Source organism: Thermothelomyces heterothallicus, assembly GCF_042370625.1.
Source record: "Thermothelomyces heterothallicus CBS 202.75 unplaced genomic scaffold P884_scaffold_9, whole genome shotgun sequence".
In the NCBI taxonomy this organism is placed as follows: Eukaryota; Fungi; Ascomycota; class Sordariomycetes; order Sordariales; family Chaetomiaceae; genus Thermothelomyces; species Thermothelomyces heterothallicus.
This window is the reverse complement of record NW_027192570.1, coordinates 801,498-827,035: the sequence shown is the minus strand read 5'-3', so window position 1 is coordinate 827,035 and position 25,538 is coordinate 801,498. Positions and strand designations below refer to the sequence as shown.

Below are 25,538 nucleotides of genomic sequence, written 5' to 3'. Positions count from 1 at the left end.
AAAAATCGACCGCTGCACCATAAAAAAACTCCGTCGAGCTCGGGACTCGTGCTTCTCTCTTTTTCCTTCTCTTCAAGCCCCCCTCGTCCGAAAAATCGCTATTCGAAGCTCACACACGGAGAGAGCACTCGCTCTTTCACTTTTGCCACAAGCTTTGGGAAAAGTCCCCGGACATCCAGCTTCCTTACCGGAAACTGGTCGCGGAAACGCGCCGCCATAGAAGCACAGCGGCTGATCTCGGCCGCCAGTTCCTTGTCTGTCCGGCACCGCCCGGCCCATCACTCCAAAGTCGGCCGACTTCTCCGTCGCGGGTTTGCAGTAGTCCGATTCCCGGGTCGGAGACCTCATGGACGAAGATATGAGTCCGCGCTCCGGCCGCCTGTGGGCGTGATTTGCCGTGTACGTCGGCGGGGTAACTGGCCGATGGTGGGCTGCCGCTGGTCCGGTCGGGACTGGGAGCGTTACGGCTGGCTCGAGAGATTTCGTCAAGATTGCACAGACATGCGATTGCTCGTCGTCTGGAAACAGCGGCGAGTAACTCGACGGGGCTCGTTCTTGGTGCGAGGGGGGCTTCACAGCAACATATTATTGATCCTTTGGGCCTTGGAGGCCTTGCGGTTGGAGTACAGCTGGACAACCGGAAACTCTAGGCCTCGCGGAAAGGTCTTTTGTCCACGCTGCTGACTGCGGGTCGAAGGTTCGATGGGTCGGGCAGTTCAGGTGATGATAAACCATTTATAGAGTCAAGCTCTGAGGTGGAGCCGGCGTAAATCGTCGCGCAACCCCGTTGAGGACTCCAAAATGCGTTATGGTATCTGATGGTCTGTCCACTCCTTTTCTCGTCTATTAAATAGTGTCCTCTATAATCATCAAGCGTCTATGAACAAAATCCTTCCCCAAAACAGTTTCCAAAAAAAAAGGCATGTTGAAGCCAAGACTCGCCTCTCTCTTATCCCGTCCACTCCCATGCCGTGGTTGAAGTACTCTTGGTTAGTTCCAAATCTTGCCCCTGACAGTATTTGTCCTACTGCGCCGCCTCCTTACGCCGCTGTTCTTCCTCGAGCAACTCGCGCTGCTTGCGTGCCGCTTCCAGATCGGCCTTGATCCCCTTTGCCTTTTGTCGTGCTTCGTAGAGGTCCCTACTCCTCAGGATTCTCTGCACGATAGTTCCGGCGTTGACCTCATCGAACTCGTGGTGGCCAATCTCCCGGTAGATGCCCATTTCCTTAGGGTCGGTGTAGACATCGTCGGTGAAGGGCATGAACGATGTCGGGCCGTGGTAGACAGCATCCGGGGTCCCCCACGGGAGCGAGGTGAGGTAGCTCTTGGTAGGGGTGAAAGGGGCGCCAAAGATGACGGCGTTGATATACTAAGACGTCTGGTCAGTGACATGCAATCTCGGACAGCACGAGGCAAGCTAGCAACGTACCCGACACTGCAGCACGCAAAGGCCGCGCTCATAAATGTTCATGATCGGGTAGTTCACTCCTTTCCACTTGTTGATGACCTCGTCGTCGTGGACACCAGCCACGACAAACACGGGGCCGTAGTCGGCGCCCTTCCCCTTCCTCTCGTTCACGGCCTCCTCCGAATACCACCCCTCCTTTCTCGCCAGCTCCTCCTCCGCCTCGGTCACCAGCCGCAGAAACTGGATGTGGCCGCTGGAGAACAGATCGAACCCGCCATCCACGTACACGACCCTCTGGCCGGGCTTCGGGCCAACCCCCTTGAACAGCTCCTTGAAGCCGCTCTGTTCTTGCCAGAACCACACGTCCGCGCCGGGGTTCCTGGCCGTCTCGTCCGTGGCGTACAGGCGGATCCTCTCCGCCATGGCCTGCCCGTTGGCCTTCCTCTCGGCATCGGTGCCGGGCCCTTCCTCGCCGGCCAGCATCTTTTCGAGCGAGCGGATAAAGTGGCCGCGCGTGCACAGCAGCATGCGGCCGACGAGGTCGGTCGTCGAGATGGCCGGGGTGCGCTTGACGACCTTGAAGCGGTTGGCTGCCTTGACGAAGCGGTAGCAGTCCTCGCCGCTGCTGTCGGACGTGATGTCGTCGCCGTGGACCACGTACTTGCACCCAAAGTGACTGACCCAATCGAGCTGCGTGACGTAGGGGGCGTTGGGGATCGACTTGGTCACCCAGCGGCAGGCATCGGTGGCGAGGAGGCTACGTAGAGCGCGCGGCGGTCTGGGTCAGCTTTCCTGGGGAGATGGAAGAGGGAGTTCGCGGCAGAAGCGTGGTTACCGTTCTTTGAGGTTCATGACCGTGGGGCCCTTGTTCTCGAGGATGGCTTCGTCCGAATGGACGCCGACGTAGAGCTCGTCGCCGAGCTGGCGGGCTTGGACGACGGCGCCGGCATGTCCTAAAAGACTTAGCCCCTCGTACAGGAATGGTCGAGCTGTGAGGGTTTCCCGGTGATGGGTTGGAAGGGGGGGGGGAGGGCGTACCATGATGGAAAAAGTCGAAACAACCGTCTACCCACAGGCGTCCCTCGAGCAGTTCCGGCGCAGGGTCGCCAGGGGGGAGAGTATTGTCGGAGGCAGCCATGTTGTAAGTAACCGGATCAGGACAAATAACCGCTGTTCGTTTGGCAGCCCGAGTATGTGCCCTCGAGCGTATTGGAAGCGATCAATATTCTTTTTTTTCCTCCCTTGTATTCTCTCAATGCAATTTATTTTTGTTCCACAAGGAGGTTGCGAGACAGAGAAAAACGGGGTTTCTGTTGAGGAGTGGTAGAACAGAGCTCATTTCCAATCAGGTAATTTGAATGTGATGATTTGGGGGACTCGAATGTGCAAGCTTGGTGTACAGTACCTCGGCGTCACTGCCCCTCCCCCACGCAGTGAAAGCCCCGCAGTGACTGGTTGACGGCAGAAGTAAGCCCTTGAAGCTTGGATGCGTGCTGTGGCCAGAGCACCTTGGGCCACCAGGCAGGTAATAAGATCTTTCGACAGAATTTCTGTATTTATAATCTCTCTATGCACATCGGGTTATCTTCGAATCGTCGGTAATGATTACTGACCAGTTCTAGGTAGGTACTCCGTAGAGATTTACTTGATGACGGAAGGTATCTAATGTACGGATTACTTTTGGCATTTTCCGAGCCCGCTGGGCCCTGTTCAAATGCAAGAGGACCACGCGGGCAAAAGACCCATCGTGTGTGGCTCCTCCATTTGTTCCAACGCACAGCATGGGATATCACCAACGGCTCTGCAGCGAGGTAACCGAATATCTGCAACATTATACCTTCCGGCTGGGCAGCCGGATGGTTAGTATTCTGGCGGCTGAATGTGATGCAACACAACCAACCCTCTTGAACTTCACGCTGAAGGTGGAGGTTGGACGGAATGGGTTCACAGACCCTGCCAAAGGGAACAATCGTGCGTGGAAGATCCCTGGAGGCTGTCGCCGCTCTGTCTTCACATTCGCGCGGAGAGCTTATTATATCGGCGAATAGCGCACTCTGTTTAAGTCCAACCGTGGCCCTCCTGCATTGGTCTCTGATCCGTGTTTAATCTTTGCTGTTTTTCTTCAACAACCTGATTTCGAAGCTGGATTTGGGCTGCGCTGGGCTCTTCTGTAGCGTCCTGAACCCTTAGCACCCAGACAGCGGACCCCCTCGCGCTCCGTCGGCCAAACCGGCGGTACCTCCTGCCGAATTCGGGGCGCTAAGTCCGCCGCAGCAAATGATAGCGCTGCATTCTGCTCGCTGAACAGGGCCGCCTAGTTAACTCTAGTTACCGACGCACGACATGCAGCGCTCGGCAGCCACTCCGACGCAGCCCGCCGCCCCTTTCTTCTCGGCCATCTTTGGCTTCGGCGGCGGCACCAACAGCAACACGAGCAGCAGCAACAACATCTCCCAAACCACCCCGCCATCTCCCACTAGCAAAACTCAGCTACCGACGAGCTCGGGTGAGGACGTCCCCAGCGAAAGCCCTCGGCAGCATAAAACCCTGGTCAAGGAACGAAAGCCCTCGGTAGGCCGCAAGTCGTCTTTTGTCTTCTTGTCATCGTCGCCCGGCAAGAAGACCAGGCGCCGCACCGATTCGGCCGCATCTTCCAACCTCGCGTTCCCAGTCGATGGCGGCGGAGCTGCTGTCCCGATTCCCCCGCGCCGCCCTTCAGCGATCAAACTAGCTCCCGAAGAACCGGTACCCCCGCTGCCCGACATATCACCCAAAACGACAGACGGTTTCTCCAAAATGCTCAGTCGCGGCGCCCCGACGCCAACAACCGGATATCCCGTCGGCACGGCTGGCTCGGGAGCCATGCACAATAGTGCGAGCGTAGCACAGCAGAGCGAGCTGGGACTCGTACACCAACACATCCAAGAGACGGCCAACAAGAGGATATCGACCCTCGACTACCTGCGCAAAGCGTGAGCCGTCGCGCCTCCCCCTTGCTCCTTGTCGTTCCGTTTCCATAACCAGTTGTTCCCGTGCTCCCTGGGTTCACTTCTGCTTACCGACACCCTCGCGCAGGCACGAAGGCCGGATCTACTGGTTCAACACGCTCCTCTTCGACAAGCCCGACCTCCAGCGCATGCCCTACTTCGACCCGCGCAAGCTCGGTCGGCGCGCGACCAACTACCTCCTGCTGGGCATCTCCCTGCCGGCCGTGATCGACCTCAACTCGAGCACGCCGGTCGAGTTCCTCCGCTCGCTCAACACCCTCCTCGCCGAGTTCGACACCTTCCAGCAGATCCACACCGAGAACGGCATCGCCGCGAGCTCGCTCACCCGCACCCGCATCCCGCAGATGTTCCGCCGCGCCGCCGCGCCCGTCTCCAAAGGCCGCCGCAGCAGCTCCGCGGCCGCCGGCCGCGACGGCGACGGCGGCATCGGCTACCCGCTGGAGCAGGTCGACAGCAACACCGCCAGCGCCTCCGGCGGCGCCGCCACCCCGATCCCGGGCGCCGTCCCCTCCGCCTCAGCCGCCTCCGCCGCCATCCCCAACGCCTCTTCGGGGCCCGGGGCGGGCCCTACCCCGGCCGACGCCCCGCCCGCGGGGGTCATATCCTTTGGCGCGTCCGAGGTCGACCTGCTCCCGGGGGAGGAGTACACGCACCTGCTGACGCCCACGCTGCCCTTCGACCCGGACTTCTTCGAGACCTTCGCCACGCTGTGCGACGTGCTGATCGACACGTACGCGCGGCTGCTGAGCCTGCTGCCGACCCCGCGCGAGTGCGGCGGCGCCGTGCCCGAGCTCTTCACCAAGGCCGACACCAAGATCAAGAAGCTCTTCATCCAGGGCGCCATCCGCGAGTTCGAGGAGGCCGGCAGGGCCGGTATCAAGGGCGAGGTCGCTAGCGTCGGAAAGGTGGTGCTAAGTGGGTTGATGTGAGGTGAGGTGCAACCAAAGATGAGTGGCCAGGGGGGTGGTTAAATACTGGTGCTGATAATGGGAGGAAACAGGAAGGGAAGAGGAGAGGAGGATGGTGGTTGTGCGTGTCGTTTTGAAGGGAAAGAAAAAAAAAGAAACTGGATTTTTGAAAGACCCCACGGAGGAAAGGCTGCTGGCGTTTGGATGGCTGGTCGGCGCATGGAAGATATCCTAAGCATTGCATAACGGAATGGAGATGTGTCGGCATTCGAATAGTTCTAGACTACGAGACATATACTATAGTGTAATCGTGCTGATGGTTCTGCTGATGAGAAACGGTAAATCCTGTTGTTTATTTCCTCCCCTCCCCTCGTTCTTAATACAGCTTTCATGAAACAAAATGCCTTATGAGCAGGAAGATGAACGCAAATGCCGTAACAGTCGTGCCGCACAATTAGACTTCAAAAGCTGAAGGAAAGCGAAAGAGAGGCGGAAGACGACGAAAGGGTAGGCCGTGACAATCATGTCATGCAATGTAAAGCAAGAAGATGAGAAAAATCAAAGACAGAAAGAGATATGCCGCCGATAATTAGGATACGGAATAATAAGTAAACGAAGGTGAGGGAGACGCCACCTCTATCGCCGTGATCCACCCATAACAAAAACGAGAAACGACTGATAGAGGGAGAAGAGAAGAGAAGAGAAGAGAAAGAGGGGGAAGCAGAATATTAGACCGATTAAACCGCGATTCCCTGCTTATGACTCTCAAAATACCGCCTGCCTCTGCGCCCGGACAAATGCAAATGGTTGTGGCTGGTGCTAGTGCTGGGGCTGCCGCTGCCGCCGCCGTCGTTGCTGCTGTTGCTGTGACCCGTTGAGGACTTTGAGCTGTGTTGCTTCTGTGTCCTGTCTTTGTCCCTGTCTCTATCCCTATCTCCTCCCGGCCTGAGGCTCATGTAAGACCGGGAAGAGGAGGAGGATAATGTTCTGGGTTTATCTCTCGCCCTTTCTCGCTCCTTCTCCTTCTCCTTGGTCGAGGTACGGCTGAGCTCCTCCTCCGAGCTCTGACTGGAGTTGCTGGTACTGGTGCGGGTGCTGGCGCTGCTGCTCGAGCGGCCGGGTACAGAGGCCGGTCTTTCTGGCTGTTCTCTGGAGGGAGAGCTGGAGGTGGAACGAGCTGTCTTGGAGCTCTCGGCACTAGCTTTACGAGAAAGTGTCTCCGCTGCCTTGGGAGCAGGAGTAGAAGACGTCGCTCCCTGTGCGCGCTCATCTGCCGCTTGTTTTTCCGCAAGGCGCTCAGAGAAGGATTTATTAGTTCCCGCGCGTGCGCAGCTCGCTGCCGTCGTTGCGGGAGTTAGAGCGGTCACAGTCGTCGCGGTGGCCGGATTTTCGGTCACAGGTTCTTGCGGCGGCGCTGGGCTGATTACCGAGGTCGGCCGGGTTGGCTCCGACGTATTTTGCGTCGAGGATTGGGCGTCGGGTTTGGTCGCCACCGATCCATCCCCGGCGTATCTCCCCTTTTCTGTGCTCATCGACTTGATGGGTTCCGTCTCGTCCTCAAGGTTACATTTCGCCCCAGCGCCCTCGTCCGTGTCGTCATCCTCCGACTCGACCACCACTTCCTCCAGCTTATCCGGCGGCTGACCATCACGATCCAGCGACGGCAAGTGATCGACTTCCTCGACCTTTCCGCCGCCCACCACACCGTCCGCCTCCCCGGCGATCGTTACCGGACTGGCAGGCTCGTTCCGATACCTCTCGGCCTCCTCCTGGGCCCTGCGCTCGGCCTCGGCGCGCCACTGCGCCTCTTCCTCCTCGGTGCGTTGCCAGTACCGGCACATGGCGGCCTGGTTCTGCTGGTGGCGGCGTAGCTTGGTCGGACTCTGCAGCATCGTCTTGGGCGCGGTCTGCTGCGTGCCCGGGTCGAGGGGGGAGATGTAGGTCAGCGTGCTCTTGCTCTTGCGCTTAACGGGCAGGAAACGCCGGCCGGGGCCGACCTCGACGCGGTGAATGGTGGCTTTGGCGAAGCGCACTGTCGCGCCAGGGGACATGGGCCGTTGGATGGGGGACGTTGGCGGCGACGGGGAGCCCGGAGGCGAGGAGGGTGACAGGGCCGGGCTGCTAATGGGTTCCCCGGTCTCGGGGGAGACAAAATGGCGGGGTCGTCGGTGATCGTCAGGGCTGGAGACACGGAGGATGGACTTGGGCATGACAACGGGCGAGCCAGGGCTCCTAGGACGATATTGTCAGTACACGCGTGGTGCATCAGCAAGGGCCGCGGCGGAAGTTGACTTCGTCTCACCTTGGCTTGGCTCCCGCGCTCTGCGGCCGGGGCGGCGGCGAAGTCTTGCCGTCGTGGGTGTCGGAGGCGGCCTTGTCGACCTTTTCACATGAGTTGCCCTTGCTCGCCTTGGAGGTCTCAGGCGACGCCGTCGGATCCGACGTCATGGATGTCTTTGCGTGTCTCGTCTTAGTACTAGGCCCACGTTGGTTTGTCGCCGAGAGCGGAAACGACAGTCTTCGAAATCTTGTGGAACCACTACGTGCCTTCGGTTTTGAGTCGCTGCTGGCGCTGTGGCTGTGTCTCCGCGGCATGGAGCCGTTGCCGGGGGTTGCTTGGGCTGAAGCGGAGGACGAGGACGAAGTTGGAGCCTTGGAAGTGGCGCCCTTGCCTTGCAAAGCGGCCCACGCGGAGAAGATAGACGAGAGTGAGTCCCTTTTCTGAGGCTGGCGGAGGCTGTCGGGCTTGTGCTTAGAGTCCTTGGTGTCTTTGGACATGGCGTCGGCTGGCCTGAGGAGGGAGAAGAGAAGGGAAAAGCGGCTCTACAAATGACGAACCCATCAAGAGGAGTTTCAAGTATACGCTACGGGGAATTGCTTTAAGCAGATGACACAATGGCTCCCACAAGAGAGACGAGGAGGCATCATGGACAGACCCTCAGGAGTGTGTGTGTATGACTGTCTCTCTCTGTGTGTGGTGTGTGTGCAGCTGAGTTCGGGCATGGAGGTTGGGCCAAAACCGCACCACATCGCCATGAGTGGGGAGGTCCAATCACGACGGCAGCCCCCCTTCATGCAGGTCGCTTCTCCCGTTGTGCCATCTGGCATCACTCGAAGCGGAGGGCTATTTATCCGTAAGGAGCGAAATCCACATAGAGCATGACATCCTGTATGGCTCTTTGAGTGCGAAGCTCCGGAAAATGAACGGCGAGCTTCACATATGTCCACTCACACGCCGCTGAGGCTTCGACAGACACATTGTTTGTCGAAAATGATCGAAGGAGATCCTGAAACAAGGATGATGAGAGTCTAGCCAGAGGGTTTGTATATCTTCTGGCCACGGCGTCGATCCCCGGGAGGGGCTGGGGGGGAGGGGGGGTGTGAGCGTCGTCTACGATGACGCTAACGTCGCCCTAGATCCTTACGGTGAGTTGGCGCGGTGCCGGCAACCCGAGCTTGACGCGTGTCAATTTCTCGTGAGGATGCCGAGCGCGTAGGCCGGTGGCGCTGGCGAATGTTGCTGGGTATCCGACGTTGTTGACCTCGTTGCCGTTTCCGGTGGACAACCGGGTTCCACGTGGAGCCTTGTCCGGCGTCGGCACCGGTGAACCGGGGAGTCGGCGCCCGGTCAGCAGCTGGTTGCGCACACCCCTCCCACGGTAGGGAAATGGCAGCGGGGCATCTTGAAACCTTGGTGTACACTACTCCGTACTGCCGTAAGCTTGGAAGCAACATCAAAGTAGCGCAACGCTCTGGTGAAAATAGGGGGGTTGCAATAAAGTGCGTCATCAATGTCCAGGTGACTGTGCCGACTTAGCTAGCAGCTCCCTTGGCTGCGCTGCCGCTAACCCGCATCCCGCAGTAACGCCGGCTCCGTATCGCGATCGGGTCGGGCGGGGGGAAGAAACGGCCAGCTCAAGGCTCCGGCGCGAGACGAGATTGCGGGGGGAAGACCTCCAATCCCGCTCTTCAGTCTCGGCCTGGTCCATGATTGGCCAGCGCTATCTCTCGCTATCGCGCCTATCACCGGCTATTTTCGGGCGAATGAAGTCGAAATTCTGAGCACCCCAAACCAGACTTCCTCACCAAAACGTGCCGCGGCGCGGCGCTTTTCACCGCGTTGTGTCGGGATTTGGCGGGTCTCCTACTCCATGATAAAACGTTCAGAACGATCTGTTAAACAGTCTTGTCACGCGCCAATGTTGCGCCTCGACTCTTCGGCAAGGGCAGTCCTGCGAGTTCGGCCGCCTCCAACGCTCCACCAGTTCGCGACTCGGCCCTTCCGTTTTCCTTCGAGATAAGCTCACCGGTCCCACTGCCAATGAGTCAAAACTGAAGGGGGCCAACAAAACTCTTGACACACCGAACAGCTCCTTCCCCTCAGGGCCTCCGTAGCTTGAGAACTCCGGTATTCGGCGTTGACGGTATGCAGGCCGCCTCGCTGACAAGCATGCACACCTCGTGTCTTGAGCATGTATGTACTGTATGTACTGTACATAGTTATTACTGCATGTGGTAGCCGCAATGCCGGGGCCGGGCCTTGCAGCCACTGTTGACGCGTTGTGACTTCAAGATTCCGCCCAAAAGCGGAAACCTCCGGCACACGGAGCCGAAATCTCGGTACTATACCTATGTGAGATTTGTACTGTGCAAGCATACTACAGCAAAGTCTTGGGGAACACGATGCGAGAGGCACTGCTCCATATGCATTGTGCATGCAATCCGTCCATACGCCCTCCAATGCATACTCTTCCTTGGTAGGATGCGTTTCGAAGAAATATGACGCGGCGGCGCAGAATGTTCCACAGCGCCCTAGTTACACTACGCCCTGCAGCTTGACAGCGAGGTATCAATCACCCTGGGGGGTTCCGTCAACGGTGTGGATAACCCGGGGCAGACCAACAATTGACCAATCGGTCTTCAACTCGATCAGAGATTGAATGCCGGGTTGGCCCTAGGAACCCGCACCCCGGTAATCCGTACTTTAGTTTCCTCTTAACTTTTCGACGGAGACATAAAAAAGGCTTGCTTCGCCCGCGTGACTGTTCCGGGGCCCCTCGCTCCGCTCCGCTCCTGTTGACATCCCGCTCTCCCACGCACCGTTCTTTGTCGAGAGCCTAGCGAATTCCCTTCTGCCCCGTCGAGGACTCTTTCTTCTATTTGGCCCATTTCACCCCGTTGTCAACTTGTTCCGCATCAGCCATGACACAAACATCCACGACCGTGCCGCAGAAGCGCAGCGCCGAGGACCTCACCTCGACCGCCATGGAGCAGCAGGTTGCGAAGCAGCCGGCCCTGGCTAACGGCCAGACCAATGGCCACGCCAATGGCGCCTCTGCCCTCCCCGGCCTGGACGCCTCCAAGCTCATCATCACCCGCGCCGATCCTACGGCCCGCTCCGTGCCGGACGAAGCCACCGCCTGCTCCGGCACCGAGACCATCTGCACCGACCACATGATCACGGCGACCTGGAAGGCCTCGTCGGGCTGGTCGGCGCCCGAGCTGAAGCCGTACGGCCCGCTGACCCTGATGCCGACCGCGTCGGTGCTGCACTACGCGACCGAGTGCTTCGAGGGGCTCAAGGCCTACCGCGGTCACGACGGCCGCCTGCGCCTGTTCCGGCCGGACCGCAACGCGGCGCGCATGCTCATGTCGACGCTGCGCATCTCGCTGCCGGGCTTCGACCCGCGCGAGCTCGAGAAGCTCATCCTCGCCCTCGTCGCCGTCGACGGGCCCAAGTGGCTGCCCCGCTCCCGCCCGGGCAGCTTCCTGTACCTGCGCCCGGCCATCATCGGCACCCAACCCCAGCTGGGCGTCCAGGCGCCCAAGGAGGCCCTCCTCTTCATCACGGCCTCCTTCATGCCCCGCATGGACGCGCCCCCGGGCGGCATGCGCCTGCACACCAACCCGGAGGACATGATCCGCGCCTGGGTCGGCGGCTTCGGCTACGCCAAGGTCGGCGCCAACTACGGCCCCAGCCTGCTCGCGACCAACGAGGCCCGCGAGCGCGGCTTCGGCCAGATCCTGTGGCTGTACGGGCCCGAGGGCTACTGCACCGAGGCCGGCGCGAGCAACTTCTTCATCGTCTGGCGGACCAAGGAAGGCGCCCTGCAGCTCGTGACGGCGCCCCTCGACGACAAGCTGATCCTGGACGGCGTGACCCGGCGGAGCGTGGTCGAGCTGGCCCGCGAGCGCCTCAAGGACGAGCTCGAGGTTGTGGAGAGGAAGTACACCATCGACGAGGTGCTCGAGGCCGATCGCGAAGGCCGGCTGATCGAGGCATTTGCGGCTGGCACGGCGGTACGCTAATCATCAACCCTCCTCCTGACCCTGGAATGGCTTGTTTTGACTAACTGTGCCTTTTTTTTTTTTTTTTTAGTTCTTCATCTGCCCCGTCTCGCAGATCCGGCACCGCGACCACGACATCCACATCCCCATGGTCAAGGGCGAGAGCGGTCAGTACACGGCCAAGATCAAGGGCTGGATGAGCGACATCATGTACGGCAAGGAGGAGCACCCTTGGGGCGTTGTCGTCCAGGAGGAGCAGTAGATCTGCTCACTTCTCTTTCTTTTTTCTTCTTCTTTCTTTCCTCTTTTGTACATTGCATTGCCCAGTGTGAGCTGCACTGCGAGCCCGGCAAAAAGTGGTTTTCTTCACGGGAGAGGCGTTCGGGGATGGGTGGTAGAGCATCTCAATAGGTTAGCGATGTCAGACATTAGACCTGATAGACAGGCATTTGCATTCGCGTCAGTTTCTCGAGGTCACTGAGTAATGAGCCATGCGTGTTCAACTGAGCTATGTCTCCGAGCCTTGTCTGACCAAGAAGCTCGATCTTGGCAGCGTCCTGCTGGTGATCGATCAGCCGTAGCAACAAGAGTATATGTCTTCTTTTCCCCTTGTTTATAACCCTTTGTTTATCTCCTGTGCTTTCTCATGTCTCTTCCTGTTTGCGTTGGTCTTCCAGCAAATATGACAAGGTCAGATTCCATCAGATGGAGAGTCCATATGCACGCGAGAGCCTTACGGCTCGTCGATGGACTGGAAGAAGGTATGCAGATCCGGTAGCGTCTCCTTTCGAAAGTCCTATACCTCCGTTAGCATTGTACTGTTTCCTTCCGGTGCTGGCAAGCTCACTTTTTCGATCCCCTTCATCAAGGCCACCGCCTCCTCTCCCAGCTCAACAGCCTCGTCTTCGGCATCCTCAATCTGCCGCTCAATAGCCTCCCTAAACCGTCTTAGCATTTCTTGTCCTTCTTCACCGGCACTATCAACTGTCCCAGCCCCTTCATTTCCCCCCTGAAACCCCATTGGCGAAGAGGGTGGTGATGAAGAAGAAGAAGAAGAAGAAGAAGAAGAAAGAGAATCGATCCCTTTCAGCAGTGTCTTCACCTCCTCGTCGGCAACAGCCCACTCCGCCCAGAGCTCCGCCATGCCCTTCTCAAACTCCCGCAACTGCTCTTCGGCGCGGGCGACCAGCTCACCCACGGCGCTCTCCTCGCTCCGCAGCGCCCCGTCGCGGCCGCGCTGCTGCGACCGGATGCGGACCGCGTCCAGCGGCTGGGTGAGTTTTCTGACGTGCGCCTCGGTGGACTCGAGAAAGGCCGCGTCGTTCTTGACCAGGGTTTGTGTGAGTCGGCGGGAGAGGTCGGCGTGCGACTGGGCCAGGCGCATGGTGGCGCTTTGGTGGAGGGTTGTCGCTGTTTGGAGGTAGTGTTCTGTGCAAGGGGGGGGGGAGGGATCGTGTTAATTTCGGCTCATTACTGGGGAGACGTGGGAGATCAATGAGAAGAGGAGAGGAATGACGAGGTAAAGGAGTGAAGGTATAGGTAAGGAGAGGCATGGGAGCCAACCTTTGAGCTGTTGGATCAAGTCTTCCGCATCGGGTGAGCGAGAACGGACTGGGTTCTTCTTTGAGCCAACAACACGGCTGGCCGCGGTAGCACTCGTTGGCTTGTCCCGAAATGCGGCTTCGAGGCGTCGAAAAAAAGGGGCGACGGAGGGCTTGGCCGAGTCTTTCTTGGTGACCCCGGCTTTCCCAATGGATGGCAAGTATGTTGGTTTCTTGGACACAGGGGCAAAGCGATCTCGGAGAGAATGAACGACGTTTTGCCTTTGGTCTGTCTTGTTATCTGCGGTCGACGACGACGACCACCGAACATTGTCCGTGCTGCTAAGGTTCGTCGGCCATGGGGACGGCAGGTGATTGGAGTGCGACTGCACCGGGGCCCTGACACTTCGGGATCTGGTGACTCGAAGTCTTTGGGCCCATGGTTCTTCAGGAACTGGGCCAAAGCTGGATGGGCGCATGGTTAAAATGTCTCCAAGACTGGTGAGTTTGAATTATGGCTCTCTTGGGTGTTGACAGGCCGCCGTGAGATGCCTGGAACCAGTGCAGTCATATTGGATTGAAGGAATCGCTTTCGGTTGACACCTTTGGTGAATATCAGAAATTCTACATGAACTGTGTGGTCTGGCGAGTGAGTGGATTGCTTGGTTTGATCAGGAAGGAAGGCGCGACTGAAGTTGTCAAGGGCCGTTGCCCTAAGCCTATTGCAATGTTCTGAACTCTGCGTTTTCGAACCCTTACCAAGACGTGCAACAAGTTTCCGGGGGGTTGAGCAAAGCCGTTGATAAGTATTTTCTCTCTCGTGGCCACGATCAACCCTGCTCGTACCGACCGTAGACGCCGAGTATCTTTCCGAAATGATTGGAGCAATCAGCCCGAATTGAAGACAGGGAGGCTTCACATTGGCCGTGGCCCCTTTGGCCGCTGTTTTCTTGGCGGAGACACGCTGATGATGATGGGGTTTATCGGTGGCCGACTGGTTGTCTCCTTGGAACTTGTTTCCGCCCTTGCCGATACTGAAGACCGTCCCGGTCGTTGCTGGAAAGCGGGTCGAGATGCGGATCGCTCTGGAGAGCTGGCGGGTCGGGGTTTAGAGTTGTGGCTGGAGCTGGAGCCGGAGATTTCTGACGCGGTAAAAGCGGGATGTGGAGTGAAGGGGCCGAAATCATGGGCCGGATGCTCCATGTCAAAATCCGGGGGCGGATGTTCTCTGTCAAAGTCGGGAGGTGGATGGTCTTTGTCAAAATCGGGAGGCGGGCGAGAGATATATGCACTCGAGGTTGGAGCTGGAGCAGCATCTGGGACAAATGTCGCGGGAGGAGAAGCAATGATAGAGACAGGGGGATGAACAGATGGGTAGGGCGACGAGGGCGCCCATGGCCTGGCGACTCGTGTTAGCCCCGTTTTCACCACTCGGCCATTGTTCTCGGGGCTTCTGCCGACCTTGAGTATCTCACAGGCTTGGTCCAGCTGCTGCTCGAAGAGGAAGATGGGCCTGAGGAGCCCACGGGCAAGCTGCTGCCAACACCATTGCTTCCGCTACCGGTTCCGCTGCCGGTCCCGCTGCCGCCACTGTCGCTGTTCCCTGATTCAGCGGAACCATTCTTTAGGTCGGATAGAAAGGTCAAGATCAACGCTACGACAATCCCCGGCGGTATAAATTGCGCGGCAGTCGAAACCTGGTTGACGGCACCTGAGATCTTGTTCCATTTGATCGTCAGTTCGGTAGCGGCGACGAGGACGCACGCAACTGTCAGCCCCCCGAAAGTCTCGACTTCCTTTAAGACTCGAATCCGGGAGCGGCTGCAGATGTCAGCAAGAAAGTACTCCAGGGGGGGCCTATATGTCCGGAAAACAGGGATCCAGCGTCATACTTCGCTCTCCTTCGCCTTCTTGACCTTCTGTTCTTGACGAGCCCAGTCTTCATCGCGCCAACAATCACCCCCCCGGCGAGCAGGGCTAGCATCAAGAGGACATTCATGGCCCTGAACCCCCCGCTCTGCATCTCAATTGGCCCGAAGGCAAACCCAACTTGAGCCGGGGGCCGGCAAGGACAGCAACCGCCTTGATCTCTCAAATTCCTGTCGATCGCCGCAGACTTGACGCCAGCCCCCCAGAACCAGAGGTTCAGACTAATGACGATCAATACGAAGAGGAATCGAGCCGCTCTAACAACACCGAACCTGCCACGCTGAGTTCCGATCCCGAGACCAGGGCGGATCCACGCCATGAGATCGGTGGTGTGCCGGGGCACCAGCAGGTACACGGTCGTCGAGATGAGAAGGAGGGTGATATAGACCTCGGCGGCAAAGAGACTTCCCGCCGACACGGCCACGGCCAAGCCGAGAAAGACGGCGTAGGCAAGAACCAGCTCGGCGGCGCGAAGGACTTGGGCATGCTGCTCGTGGCACCGCTCGCCGATGAGGACGAAGAACCACAAGAGGTAGAAGGAGACACGGATGCCCATGCCATAGAGGTCGGGGGTGCCCGGTATGGTGCAGACGGGTGCCATGTTAGCGGTGACATTATCACGCGTCCGAGTGTTGGATCGAGCCCACGAGGTTCGTGGAGGTGGAGAGGATGGGCTATCAGGAAGCTAAGCAAAGTTCGCGGCCAAGGGAGCCACTCGGATTGACCACGCAACATCTCATAACCACGGCCATGACGATGCGAGGTTGGTTGTACCGGAGAGACAACGTCAGAATTGACAGGCAAACTTGCTTTAGTGTTACTCGGTCGAGACGCTGTACGCAGACGCGGTCCAGCCTACCGCCCAATCTACTCGCTGGTGGCGGGCGTCGAGACCCGGGTTTGAGTCGCGGGCCACCCACGTTCTGAACTGCTGCAGACATCACAGGCTGTTCCACCGTAGTACTCTGCGGGACCGATATGGTTGTGTTTCTCTTCAAGCTTCTCCACGCCGTCCACGTAGCTATTGTTGTGAGTACCTAGCCTAGTACTTGTATCACCACGACCGCGGCAGCGAGCGTGTGCAACCGGTAATCAGGAATCCCGTATCCGGGTTGTTCAACGGCCAGACTCTCAGACAGTAGAGCAAACCAGAGAAAGGGAAAAGAGGCTTTTTCAGGTAAGGTGGAAATGCGGTTGGTATCATTCTCTGCTATGACATGCGAACATGCAAGTCATGACCCCTAAAAACTCCAATTCTAACCGAGATATCATGACCCGCTAGGATCTCCCATCGTCGCCCGGGATGTGCATAAAAAATAAAAAAATAAAAAAAAATAAAAAAAGAACAATTTCTCCCACCCGCGGCCCCGTTTTTACTCAATTCTCCTGACCTTTGACCCCCTAAGTGCCCGATTTCCCATCCCTCTCCTTATTGTCCCCCCCACCACCAGCAGCCGGTTCATCCTTCAAACCCAACACCTCCATCAGCACGGGGATCTCGGCGTGATCCCTCGTGTTCCTCATCCGGTGACACCACGTCACCACCTTGTCGACCCCGTCCGAGTCCGGCTCCCCCTTCCCGTCCAGGCTGGTCTCGGACCGCTGGCCGGCCCCCTCGCCGTTCCCTGCCTGCGCCCACGCGGCCGGGGGCTCGATCCCGACGGGCGTCTCCGCCGTCTCCGCGGCGCGGACCCCGTCGGGCCCGGCCGCCGCCACCGGCTCGAAGAGGAACTCGCCGCCGACCTGCTTCGTGTCGCCGCCCTTGAGGGCCAGCCCCTTGAGGACCTGCTTGAGCCCCTGGGCGACGCTGAGCAGGCTGCTCTTGAGGAGGCCGGTGCGCATGTAGGCCGGGCGGCGGGGGCCGAGGGCGAGGGTGCGGATCATGCCCAGCTCGGCGTACAGGCGGCGGGTGGGGTCGGCGTAGATGGGGTAGGGGCAGCCGGTCGCCTCGGCGTACATGTCGATCAGGGCCGGGTCGCCGCAGCCGACGACGCAGATGAAGGTGGTGCCGCCCCGCGGGCGGGAGAGCAGCGCCTGCGGCGTGATGGACTCGGACACCGCCTGGAGGTATTGCTGGCAGTTCTGTGTGAGAAGCGCACGCGCAGGTACCCCTCCGGGGTGGTCGCGTGTTTCAGTCAGTAATAGATCAAAGTCATACGGTGCTATAAAACTTATATATAATTCATGTCATATACGAAATGATTTTTCTTTCTTTCTGTTTTGGTTTTGGCAGGGTGGGGGAGGAGCGGAGGGAGTTGCGTACGCCGCAGAAGAAATGGCGGATGAAAATGATGAGCACGCGGCGAGCCCTGTGGCGGCCGGTGTAGAGGCTGCGAAAGGTGTGGGATTTGCCGTCCTTGTCTAGTACGGTGTAGTTGTCGATCTTGCGGATGGTCTCGAGAGTGGGGGGCTCGTCACTGGTGTCGACGGAGCCCTCGAACTCGAGTGGGTTGACCCCATCGCCATCCGTGACGGCTGCGATCTTCGTGCTTGGTGCCCTCATGGGTACCGGGTCCGTATCTGGGGTCGTCGTGTTGGCGCCGGAACCAGCTCCGTTCTTGTGAGCAGCGGCAACTTCTGGTAGCGTCATTTTTTTTTTCTTTGGGTGGTCAGGTACCGAGATAGGCGCGTAAATCAGGTGAAAAAAATCGACCATCGAAGATGGGACGGAGAAGAATAATAGTTCACAACATACTGCGAATGTCCGAGTTCCCGAAGTGCGTTGTTGTTCGACGATCCGAGGGTTATGCAGGTGCAGCTGCACTGGAACAACGTGGCAGTGTAAAGTGTCTCGGTCGCATGCAATGTATCTTAGGTGAGGTACGGAACATACACTAAGGAAGGTAGGTACCTTACATACACAACAGTACTGCCTTCCGTGTTCCGTACTGCCCGTGCAGGCAAGCAACACCTAATGAAGGTCTCGGCGTGAAGCTGACCCAGTAATTCACATAAGGCGGGCCATCTCACTATATGCAAATCGAATAGGGCAAGCAGGGAGGGAAGGAACTTGTTCAAAAGAATAGATAGGAAAAAGGACGAGAACACTGCGAACAATGTAGAGCTAAGTAAGAGTTCTACCCCATCGTGTGCTAGCAGAGACCCGAATACGGTACCAGGTAGCATAGTTAACTGCATAACTCTCAATTCTGAGTTCAGCCATCTCAGACCAGAGAAAAGGTTGTTGCCTAACTTGTTACTACCTAAGTAAGCGCTGCAGCACCCCCCACGGCGCTTGGACACCTTCTGACGTTAACCTTTGCCGCCCGCCCCTGGTCTCCTATGTCGCATCTATGTTACGGATCAACCTCTCGGAACTCGACTTGAGGCCTGGACCGAGAACACATGAACGGCCGGAGTCATGCAAGTCTCCAATCTTGGGTTGTGTAAGGCGCCTATCAAACCTGCGGCCGTCTTAAGGATGCAAAAGCGTCTAACAAGCTGCCCTACGGAGTACGTGGCCCGCCATCAGCCAAACGCGTGCTAAAAGAGAAGCTTTCGTCGTAACACATAATTATGTGCACACGTGCGTTTGTGGTGGTAGCAGAACGAATGAATGAATGTCTGTTTCTCTGCTCTGCTCTGCTCAGGTGTCTGTCTGCCTACAAATCAACTTGTCAAGCAACAACTGCCTTTCAAAGGAGCGACTGTCGGCCGTTGCAACATGGACGGCACCCAGCAGGGGCCTCTCGTCTCGATATCAGTGAATGCTTCGTGTCAGGTAAAAAAAAATAAAAAAAAATGAGCGACTCCTTCCCCCGTCTCATACTCTGCTAAGCCTCTCCCTGCGATTCTCAGACGCTGGACAGGATGCACTTCTCACTCAACAGTCGATGGCTCCTCCCTTACCCGGCCGCGATAGCTCAGCGAGCTACTTCGCCGAGACTGTGTCATCCCGGACACGCGGGCCAGAATACCTGGCAACCTTGCCTGCTGCCATCATAAAGGAAGGCTGATCGAAGCTCCTCAAGTTACTCGTGTAAGCCAGGATGGCGCTGAACAACACTTGGTCAGAGCATCAGCATAAGGGCAACTGGACCCGCCCGGTTGAGAGGGTGTGCTTTGTGAAGCATCTGCCCAGCTCTTCCTGGCCTGCGCGTGCTGTGACCCATGCGGAGCCGACAACGCGTGCTTGCCCTAACCCGGAGGGGTGGAGGCAGGTAGGCCGCGGTACCTAGGATGCGGTGCGGCGCCTGGATCTGTTCATGGTTTGCATCTGACGTGGACCCCCCAATCTAGCCCATGAGCACTCAGTCGAATCCGGATCCTATCTGGCTAGCAAAGGCGGTGCTGACACTCTTCTCATCGTCATCAAATCGCCGCCCGTATCCGCTCCCGGCTCCCATGCGGCCCCCGCTCTCGACGTACTGCTTGAGTCGGTCACTCTGGGTGTAAGAGGTTGGCCGGGCAGAGGTGATTGCCTCGCTGAGACCGGCACCGAGACTGGCCCCTCCTTGGCCCACTCCCTTGCCGCCAATGACGCTGGCGCTCGCGTCCGTGAACTCGCTGTTGGCGACGCTTTCGCCCGCCACGCTCTCGGTACCGCGATCGCGGCCCTTGGCGTTAGGCCGGCCACCCGCACCCACGCCCGGCAAACCAGGCCACTGGTCGGGATGGAAGTTCGAAAACATATGGGGGTAAGCCGAGGACAGGCCAGCACCGCCCAGGGCAGAGCTGTGGATCGACGACACGTCGTCTGGAATGTACGACAGCATCGAGCCCGTCTCGTAGTCCCTGTTCGAGCCGTTCATGCCGCCGTAGCGGCCGTTTGCATAGCCCCCAGCGGCATGTTGCGTCTGCTGGGAGTACCGCGGAGGGCGGAATGACGTCTTGGGACGGCTGAACTGCAGCAGTGACGTTTGAAGGTTGGTGAGAGGGCCCTCGACCAGGCACTTCCGGTCCTTGTAATGGACGAGGAGATGGTGCCACAGCTCGTGCTTCGCCAGGACCTTGGGGTTGCCGATGATGACCAAACCGTACTTGGCGCGAGTGAGCGCGACGTTGAGACGGCGAGGATCCGACAGGAAACCAATGCCTTGGTTGTCGTTGGAACGGACGCAAGACAGTACAATAAAGTCCTTTTCTCGACCTTGGAATGCATCCACAGACGCGACCTCGACCTCTTTGTAGGTTTCCTTCTTGAAGGTGCCAGTGTTCTGCATGGTACTCACGATATAACTGCGCTGTCCCTCGTACGGCGTGATGACGCCGATGTCGGACGGCTTGACACCCGCCTTCAAGAAGCGCGTCACGATCTTCTCGACGTTGGCAGCCTCGGTGCGGTTGAGGTAGGATGTGCCGGATGCCGAGATCTCCTCGTTACCATTGTTGGCCCAGAACATCATTGGCATATCGGCCACCGGCCACGGGAAGTCAACATCAGTCCTCAGACGCTCGGCGACCGTGACGCCGTTCTGCAACGATCCGTCATAAAACATGTTCGACGGGAACTGCGAGAGGCAGGGATGCATCCGATACTGCACGTTCAGTCGGATCGGTGTCAGGTTGAGCTTGACCAATCTCTCGAAGAGGGACTGGTTCAGGCCAGCCTTGGCTGCCTTCTTGTTCATGATAACAGGCCCGAGCTGCTTGTGATCGCCGACCAGCACCACCTGCTTGCATCCAAGGACGAGGGGGATCATGCACTCCGGCTCTGCAGACTGCGTCGACTCGTCGATCAAAACGTTGCGGAACTTCATCTTAGCGAGTCTCGGGTCACCGGCGCCCACACAGGTGCAGCACACGACATCTGCGTTGTTGAGGATCTCCCGCTCGGCGGCGCGAGTGAGTTGCTTGAACTTCTTTTCGTCCTGCGACGACAGTTCGCCTTGGTCGGCCTTGAGGCGCGCAAGCTTAGTGAGCTCCGTGTTGGAATCGTTCATGCGAACCTGCTCATGGAGAGCCAAGAAGCTGACAGACGATTCGACGTCCTCGCGAGATTTGGCGGTCAAGCGGACAACCTTCAGGCCCGTGCGGTGAATCCGCTCGCATAGCTGATCGACTGCTACGTTGGATGGCGCGCATACCAGTACCTGGCTATTGTTGAGCTTGGCCAGATGATAGATGATAGTGGCCGACGTGACTGTCTTTCCGGTGCCAGGAGGGCCCTGAATCAGACTAAGCGGGTTCGAGAGCACCGTCTTGATGGCCGTAACCTGGCTATGGTTCAGCTCCGGCAGGCCAGGGACGTGGAAATTCTTGGGCATCTGAATCTTCATGGGGGCCACGGCAACTTCGTGCCCGAGCAGCTTGTGAAAGATGTAGCCCGAGAGGCTCATCTCGTCCACGGCGAACGTCTTCATTGCGAACTGCATCCGGTCGTACGACGTGGCTTTCCAGACATAATCAGCCGAGAAGTTGGTGGCGACATCCGTAGGCACCATCTTGTCGTTGGCCGACTTCCGCAGCTCGAGCGTGACCTCGTCCGACTGGTTATTGGGGATCTTGATGACATAGCCCACCCCTTCCCAAGGCGGACGGAGGTCGCCCTTGTACTTTAGCCTCATCTCGTCGCCCACCGCCAGCTTGACGTCGCCCGACTCGATCTTGGGGAGAATGAAGCTCGCGAGATGCTTGTTGTTGAGGCCGACATCCCAGCGCACCTGAAGATTGTCCTCTGACTGCGCCTCCTTGAGCTTCTTGTCGTAGTCCGACTCCATCTTGACGAGTGGGCCAAAGATGTTCTGATAGTGGTACGGGTCCTCGTACTTCAGCAGGACAGGATGCGGGTCGTCGTCGGCGCCAGCGCTCTTTTCCAAGTCGGCCACGGTGGCGTTCGGGCTCTCCTTCCACATTTCCTCGAGTTTCGCGATCATTGGCGGTGTGAGGTGCCTTGCCCGGAGCTGTTCGGTATCGGTGGGCGGCTGAACCAGCCAGTTAAGAAAGGAGCGATCTTCGATGAGAGGCTGCCATCGCGTGATGTCCCAGCTCATGTCCTTGGTCGAGGTGCTTGCGGCACAGGGCTGGCGACATAGGAGAACCACGACAGTATCGGATTTCGCCGGAATGAAGCCGAGCATGAAGACGTTCTTAGTCCCGCAGTTGTAGCACTCGAGGACCGTGTCGCCCAGCGAGGACTGGGGGTGAAGCTGGACCTCTTTATGCCGGGCTCGTACGAGATGATTGACAATGTGGGAGGAGCTCGAGTTGCCGCGGGCGCTGCAGAACCACTTGCTGCAAGTGAGACATTTTACCACGCTGGCGGGGGAGTGAATGCCGCAGTAACTTCCGGGCTAAGTTAGCCGGCTTTCGTCAGACCACGAAGAAGAGATGTGCTGATAGACTCACGCGCAAGCATGGGCAGGAAGCTCCTTCTCTTCCTCCGGTGCGTTCATTTTGAGAGCCTTCATGCCGTCGACCGGAACACTTGCCAGACTCTCGTCGTCGTCATCGAAGACCTCGGTTTCGTTGTCGTCGTCATCCTGGCGGCGCCTGGCATTGCCCAGGCCCGTACGAGTGCCCCGTCCCCCATATGAGCCGTAGAGCAAGTTCTCGTCCGGGTCGATGTTTGACAGCTCGTCCGAGCCGCCGGCCTTTATGGCGGCCGCGGAATCAGAAACGAGGTGGTTTCCCAGGTGGGTGAAAGCGCCCTCCATATCGGGGTATCGGAGCGTAAACGTTGGCGGCCGCAAGGCTCGGATCGTCAGTATGCCTATTGGTTGAGAGCCGAATCCCGAGGAGCTGACCGGCAACCGAGTCTGCTGTGGAAGGAAGAACCAGAGCTAACCTCGAGTCACCGATGTCAAGGAACAAATTTTAACTGCCGAAGTGGGCAGCGCCAGCTCGAAAATGTTTCTTTTCTGTTTGGAGCGTGTAGGATTGAGAATGCGCGCGTGGAAACTGTCACATCATCGCTGTTAGGAGTTGAAGTGGCGACGGCTTCGTAGTGTCGTGACGTTGGCCGTTTCGATTTCGCGTTATCGCCCCGGTCTCTCGATCCTGGCCGCGATTGTGGGTTAACGATTTTTGGGCAGTGGCATGCCAACCACGAGGCGGTTGCAATGGAGTGGCGGGGCGGAGAAGTCGCATTGTCGGAAACTGAAGGCCCAGCAGTGAAAGGGTCTGTGCTTTGACTTTTTTCAGCGGAACCCCTCCACTGCACCTTGGTCCCCCACTTAGCGCCAAAACTCCCCCTGTTCTTTCAGCCTCGCAGGGGAATTTTTGCATCCTGATGTTCGGCTGGGCAACCGAGACACCAAGTCCTGGCATTATTCTGCCCACCTCTTGACACGCTGCGAGCCAACCGAAAATGCTTGTACGTACCTGCTCGACTTGCATGTCGAAAGATCATACTGATCATTGTCTTAGCGTAAACAAGCACGCCAGAGGAGGGACTACCTCTACCGCCGGGCGCTTCTTCTGCGCGATGCCGAAATTGCAGAAAAGAGGGCGAAACTGAGAGCCGCCCTAGCGTCAGGAAAGCCGTTGGACCCAGCGATTGCGAACGACAAGCAATTACGGAAGGACTATGACTACGATGTGTCTCGGGACGTTGCTGGCGACGACTCGCTCGACATCGACGATGAATATTCTGAGCTGTCTGGTGTCGTAGGTACGTGTGTTGGACTCACGAGAGGAAGGGCGGGCAGATGTTTACCTTGCGTAGATCCCAGGGTTTTGGTGACAACTTCGCGAGATCCAAGCTCAAGGTTGATGTCCTTCTCCAAGGAAGTACGGCTGCTGTTTCCGACCGGTATCCGACTCAATCGTGGAAACCTCGTTCTTCCCGACCTCGTCCGATCCGCCCAGAGCGAACGCCTTAGCGATGTTGTTCTCCTCCACGAGCACCGTGGCACCCCAACGGCAATCACTATTAGCCACTTCCCTCACGGGCCGACCCTGATGGCGTCACTTCACAACGTGGTGTTGCGCGCGGATATCCCGCGGTCAATAAAAGGGACGGTCAGCGAGAGCTACCCTCATCTAATTTTCGAGAACTTCACGACGCCTCTTGGGCACCGCATAGTCAAGATTCTCAAGCACCTCTTTCCACCGCGTGATCCTACGGCCGGCAAAAACGCAGGCAACAGAGTCATCACCTTCGTGAACCAGGACGATTGTATCGAAGTACGCCATCACGTTTACGTCAAAACCAGTTATGACTCGGTCGAGCTGAGCGAGGTTGGGCCGCGGTTCACCATGAGGCCTTTCTCAATCACCATGGGGACCCTGGAGAACAAGGATGCGGACGTCGAGTGGCACCTCAGCCAGTACACTCGCACAGGCAGGAAGAAGAACTACTTCTGAGCTTGTTCCGCAGGACATCTCTGTCTGTCTTAAGTCAGAGGCGTATCTCGGCTGTGGAAGCAGCAACCGTTTTAAAGAGGCCCTGCCGTCTGGAGTCGTGCATTGACCGGGTGGCGCCTTAGCTGTGCCTCGATAACCCCCGTCATGGACACTTCAAGAAAAGAAAGGCACATTAAAGAACGTCTTTCCGTCTACGATAAGTTGCAATCCCAGGTTGCCGTTTGGGTTATAAGATCGGTGCTTGGAAGTATCCCCTATCGCGCATCCACCACGATACCATCGCCCAACTTCCGGTCGCTGGGCGGTGCTCAGTGGGTATTCAGGCTGGCTAGAGATGGGGGCTTCCTAGCAAAGCAACAACACCCACTTCAGGATGTCTTCCGAGACGGTTCTGCGCTTGTTCGGGCAACTTTTCTTCCAAGTTCGCAGGTACCGCCTTTGAGAAGACTTCCCGAGTTCTGGCAGCACCGGATGGGGAAAACGCCGGTTGGCTTTGTGGGAAAAAGCATGCTCGTGGCGAAGTTTTCAGTGCTCTAGGGCTTCATGCTTCAAAAAAAAGGCTGCACCAAGCTCTTTCCGCCGTTGGGAAGATCCATGCACTCTGGGCGGTTGCGTTGGTGCTCGCACAAGCTTCTTCGGTAGTACTTAGTGCGCGGCTCAGCTTGGCATCCAGTTTAAAGCAACAAGACTAGTGGAGATATTTAAGCCCACCTCAGCCTCATTCGTGACGCCATCTGTTCCTTCGTAGTTCGGAAGCGCAAGCAGTCCGCGCACTCCCCAGCCATGTGGGGGCCGAAGGATCCGCAGTTTTCGCACTAGAGAATGAGGCTAGGGCGAACGGTTCGTGATAGCGATCGTTTGCTGCTACTCCGTTTTTTTTCCCTTTCCCCGATTCTGACCCGTTATCGACTTACCACTCCAAATGAACTCTCACTCGAGGGCTGCGTAACTGTCGTGTGGAGCAGACAGGCCGGGCTTCGCCCGAATGTCCTTTGAGTGGGCCAACTGTGGAGACTGGGAATCGCCTTCTGGGGTGCTGCCCTTGGGGAGTTCTTGGCATAACTAGTAGTTAAACGACCAGCCACAGCCAACCTGCCTGACTTGCAGCAGGGCGAAGCAGCTGCGAGCTTACCGCGTACCCCAGGAGCGGCAATCTCGCAAAAAGGCGAACCAACCACCGGCCCCCCCGGTCCAAAGTCTGTCCACCGTT

At 57.9% G+C, this 25,538-nt stretch overlaps 8 protein-coding genes across 8 annotated transcripts; 3 read left to right on the top strand and 5 right to left on the bottom strand.

Annotated features, from left to right (window-relative positions):
* Window positions 1–854: 854 nt before the first annotated feature.
* On the bottom strand, window positions 855–2,755 carry P884DRAFT_132012 (uncharacterized protein). The gene is made up of 4 exons (XM_069437210.1): window positions 2,447–2,755; window positions 2,244–2,361; window positions 1,430–2,165; window positions 855–1,369 (listed from the first exon to the last, which is right to left on the bottom strand). The coding sequence occupies exons 1-4, from the start codon at window positions 2,544–2,546 to the stop codon at window positions 1,025–1,027; spliced, it is 1,299 nt and encodes a 432-aa protein (XP_069298250.1). The 5' UTR covers window positions 2,547–2,755; the 3' UTR covers window positions 855–1,024.
* Window positions 2,756–3,751: 996 nt separating this feature from the next.
* On the top strand, window positions 3,752–5,661 carry P884DRAFT_242307 (uncharacterized protein; the record flags this gene model as incomplete). The annotated part of the gene is made up of 5 exons (XM_069440266.1): window positions 3,752–4,280; window positions 4,386–4,410; window positions 4,484–4,784; window positions 4,805–4,862; window positions 4,936–5,661. 5 exons carry the CDS (start codon window positions 3,752–3,754, stop codon window positions 5,343–5,345), a joined length of 1,323 nt encoding a protein of 440 aa, XP_069298249.1. The 3' UTR covers window positions 5,346–5,661.
* A 7-nt stretch (window positions 5,662–5,668) lies between these two features.
* Window positions 5,669–8,327, bottom strand: P884DRAFT_222738 (uncharacterized protein). The gene is made up of 2 exons (XM_069439531.1): window positions 7,627–8,327; window positions 5,669–7,556 (listed from the first exon to the last, which is right to left on the bottom strand). Exons 1-2 carry the CDS (start codon window positions 8,100–8,102, stop codon window positions 6,062–6,064), a joined length of 1,971 nt encoding a protein of 656 aa, XP_069298248.1. The 5' UTR covers window positions 8,103–8,327; the 3' UTR covers window positions 5,669–6,061.
* Window positions 8,328–10,526: 2,199 nt separating this feature from the next.
* On the top strand, window positions 10,527–12,070 carry P884DRAFT_242304 (aminotransferase; the record flags this gene model as incomplete). Its single annotated transcript, XM_069440265.1, has 2 exons — window positions 10,527–11,624; window positions 11,704–12,070. The coding sequence occupies 2 exons, from the start codon at window positions 10,527–10,529 to the stop codon at window positions 11,872–11,874; spliced, it is 1,269 nt and encodes a 422-aa protein (XP_069298247.1). The 3' UTR covers window positions 11,875–12,070.
* A 275-nt stretch (window positions 12,071–12,345) lies between these two features.
* P884DRAFT_277185 (uncharacterized protein) lies at window positions 12,346–15,683 on the bottom strand (the record flags this gene model as incomplete). The annotated part of the gene is made up of 8 exons (XM_069443046.1): window positions 12,346–12,408; window positions 12,460–12,531; window positions 12,715–13,022; window positions 14,000–14,187; window positions 14,301–14,469; window positions 14,522–14,552; window positions 14,629–14,974; window positions 15,070–15,683. The coding sequence occupies 8 exons, from the start codon at window positions 15,681–15,683 to the stop codon at window positions 12,346–12,348; spliced, it is 1,791 nt and encodes a 596-aa protein (XP_069298246.1).
* Window positions 15,684–16,483: 800 nt separating this feature from the next.
* On the bottom strand, window positions 16,484–17,672 carry P884DRAFT_198697 (AhpC/TSA antioxidant enzyme-domain-containing protein; the record flags this gene model as incomplete). The annotated part of the gene is made up of 2 exons (XM_069438168.1): window positions 16,484–17,164; window positions 17,346–17,672. 2 exons carry the CDS (start codon window positions 17,670–17,672, stop codon window positions 16,484–16,486), a joined length of 1,008 nt encoding a protein of 335 aa, XP_069298245.1.
* A 4,652-nt stretch (window positions 17,673–22,324) lies between these two features.
* On the bottom strand, window positions 22,325–22,800 carry P884DRAFT_131962 (uncharacterized protein). Its single transcript, XM_069437209.1, has one exon. It carries the CDS (start codon window positions 22,675–22,677, stop codon window positions 22,366–22,368), a length of 312 nt encoding a protein of 103 aa, XP_069298244.1. The 5' UTR covers window positions 22,678–22,800; the 3' UTR covers window positions 22,325–22,365.
* Window positions 22,801–23,330: 530 nt separating this feature from the next.
* Window positions 23,331–24,328, top strand: P884DRAFT_269322 (anticodon-binding protein; the record flags this gene model as incomplete). Its single annotated transcript, XM_069442265.1, has 3 exons — window positions 23,331–23,336; window positions 23,390–23,633; window positions 23,718–24,328. The coding sequence occupies 3 exons, from the start codon at window positions 23,331–23,333 to the stop codon at window positions 24,326–24,328; spliced, it is 861 nt and encodes a 286-aa protein (XP_069298243.1).
* Window positions 24,329–25,538: the final 1,210 nt, after the last annotated feature.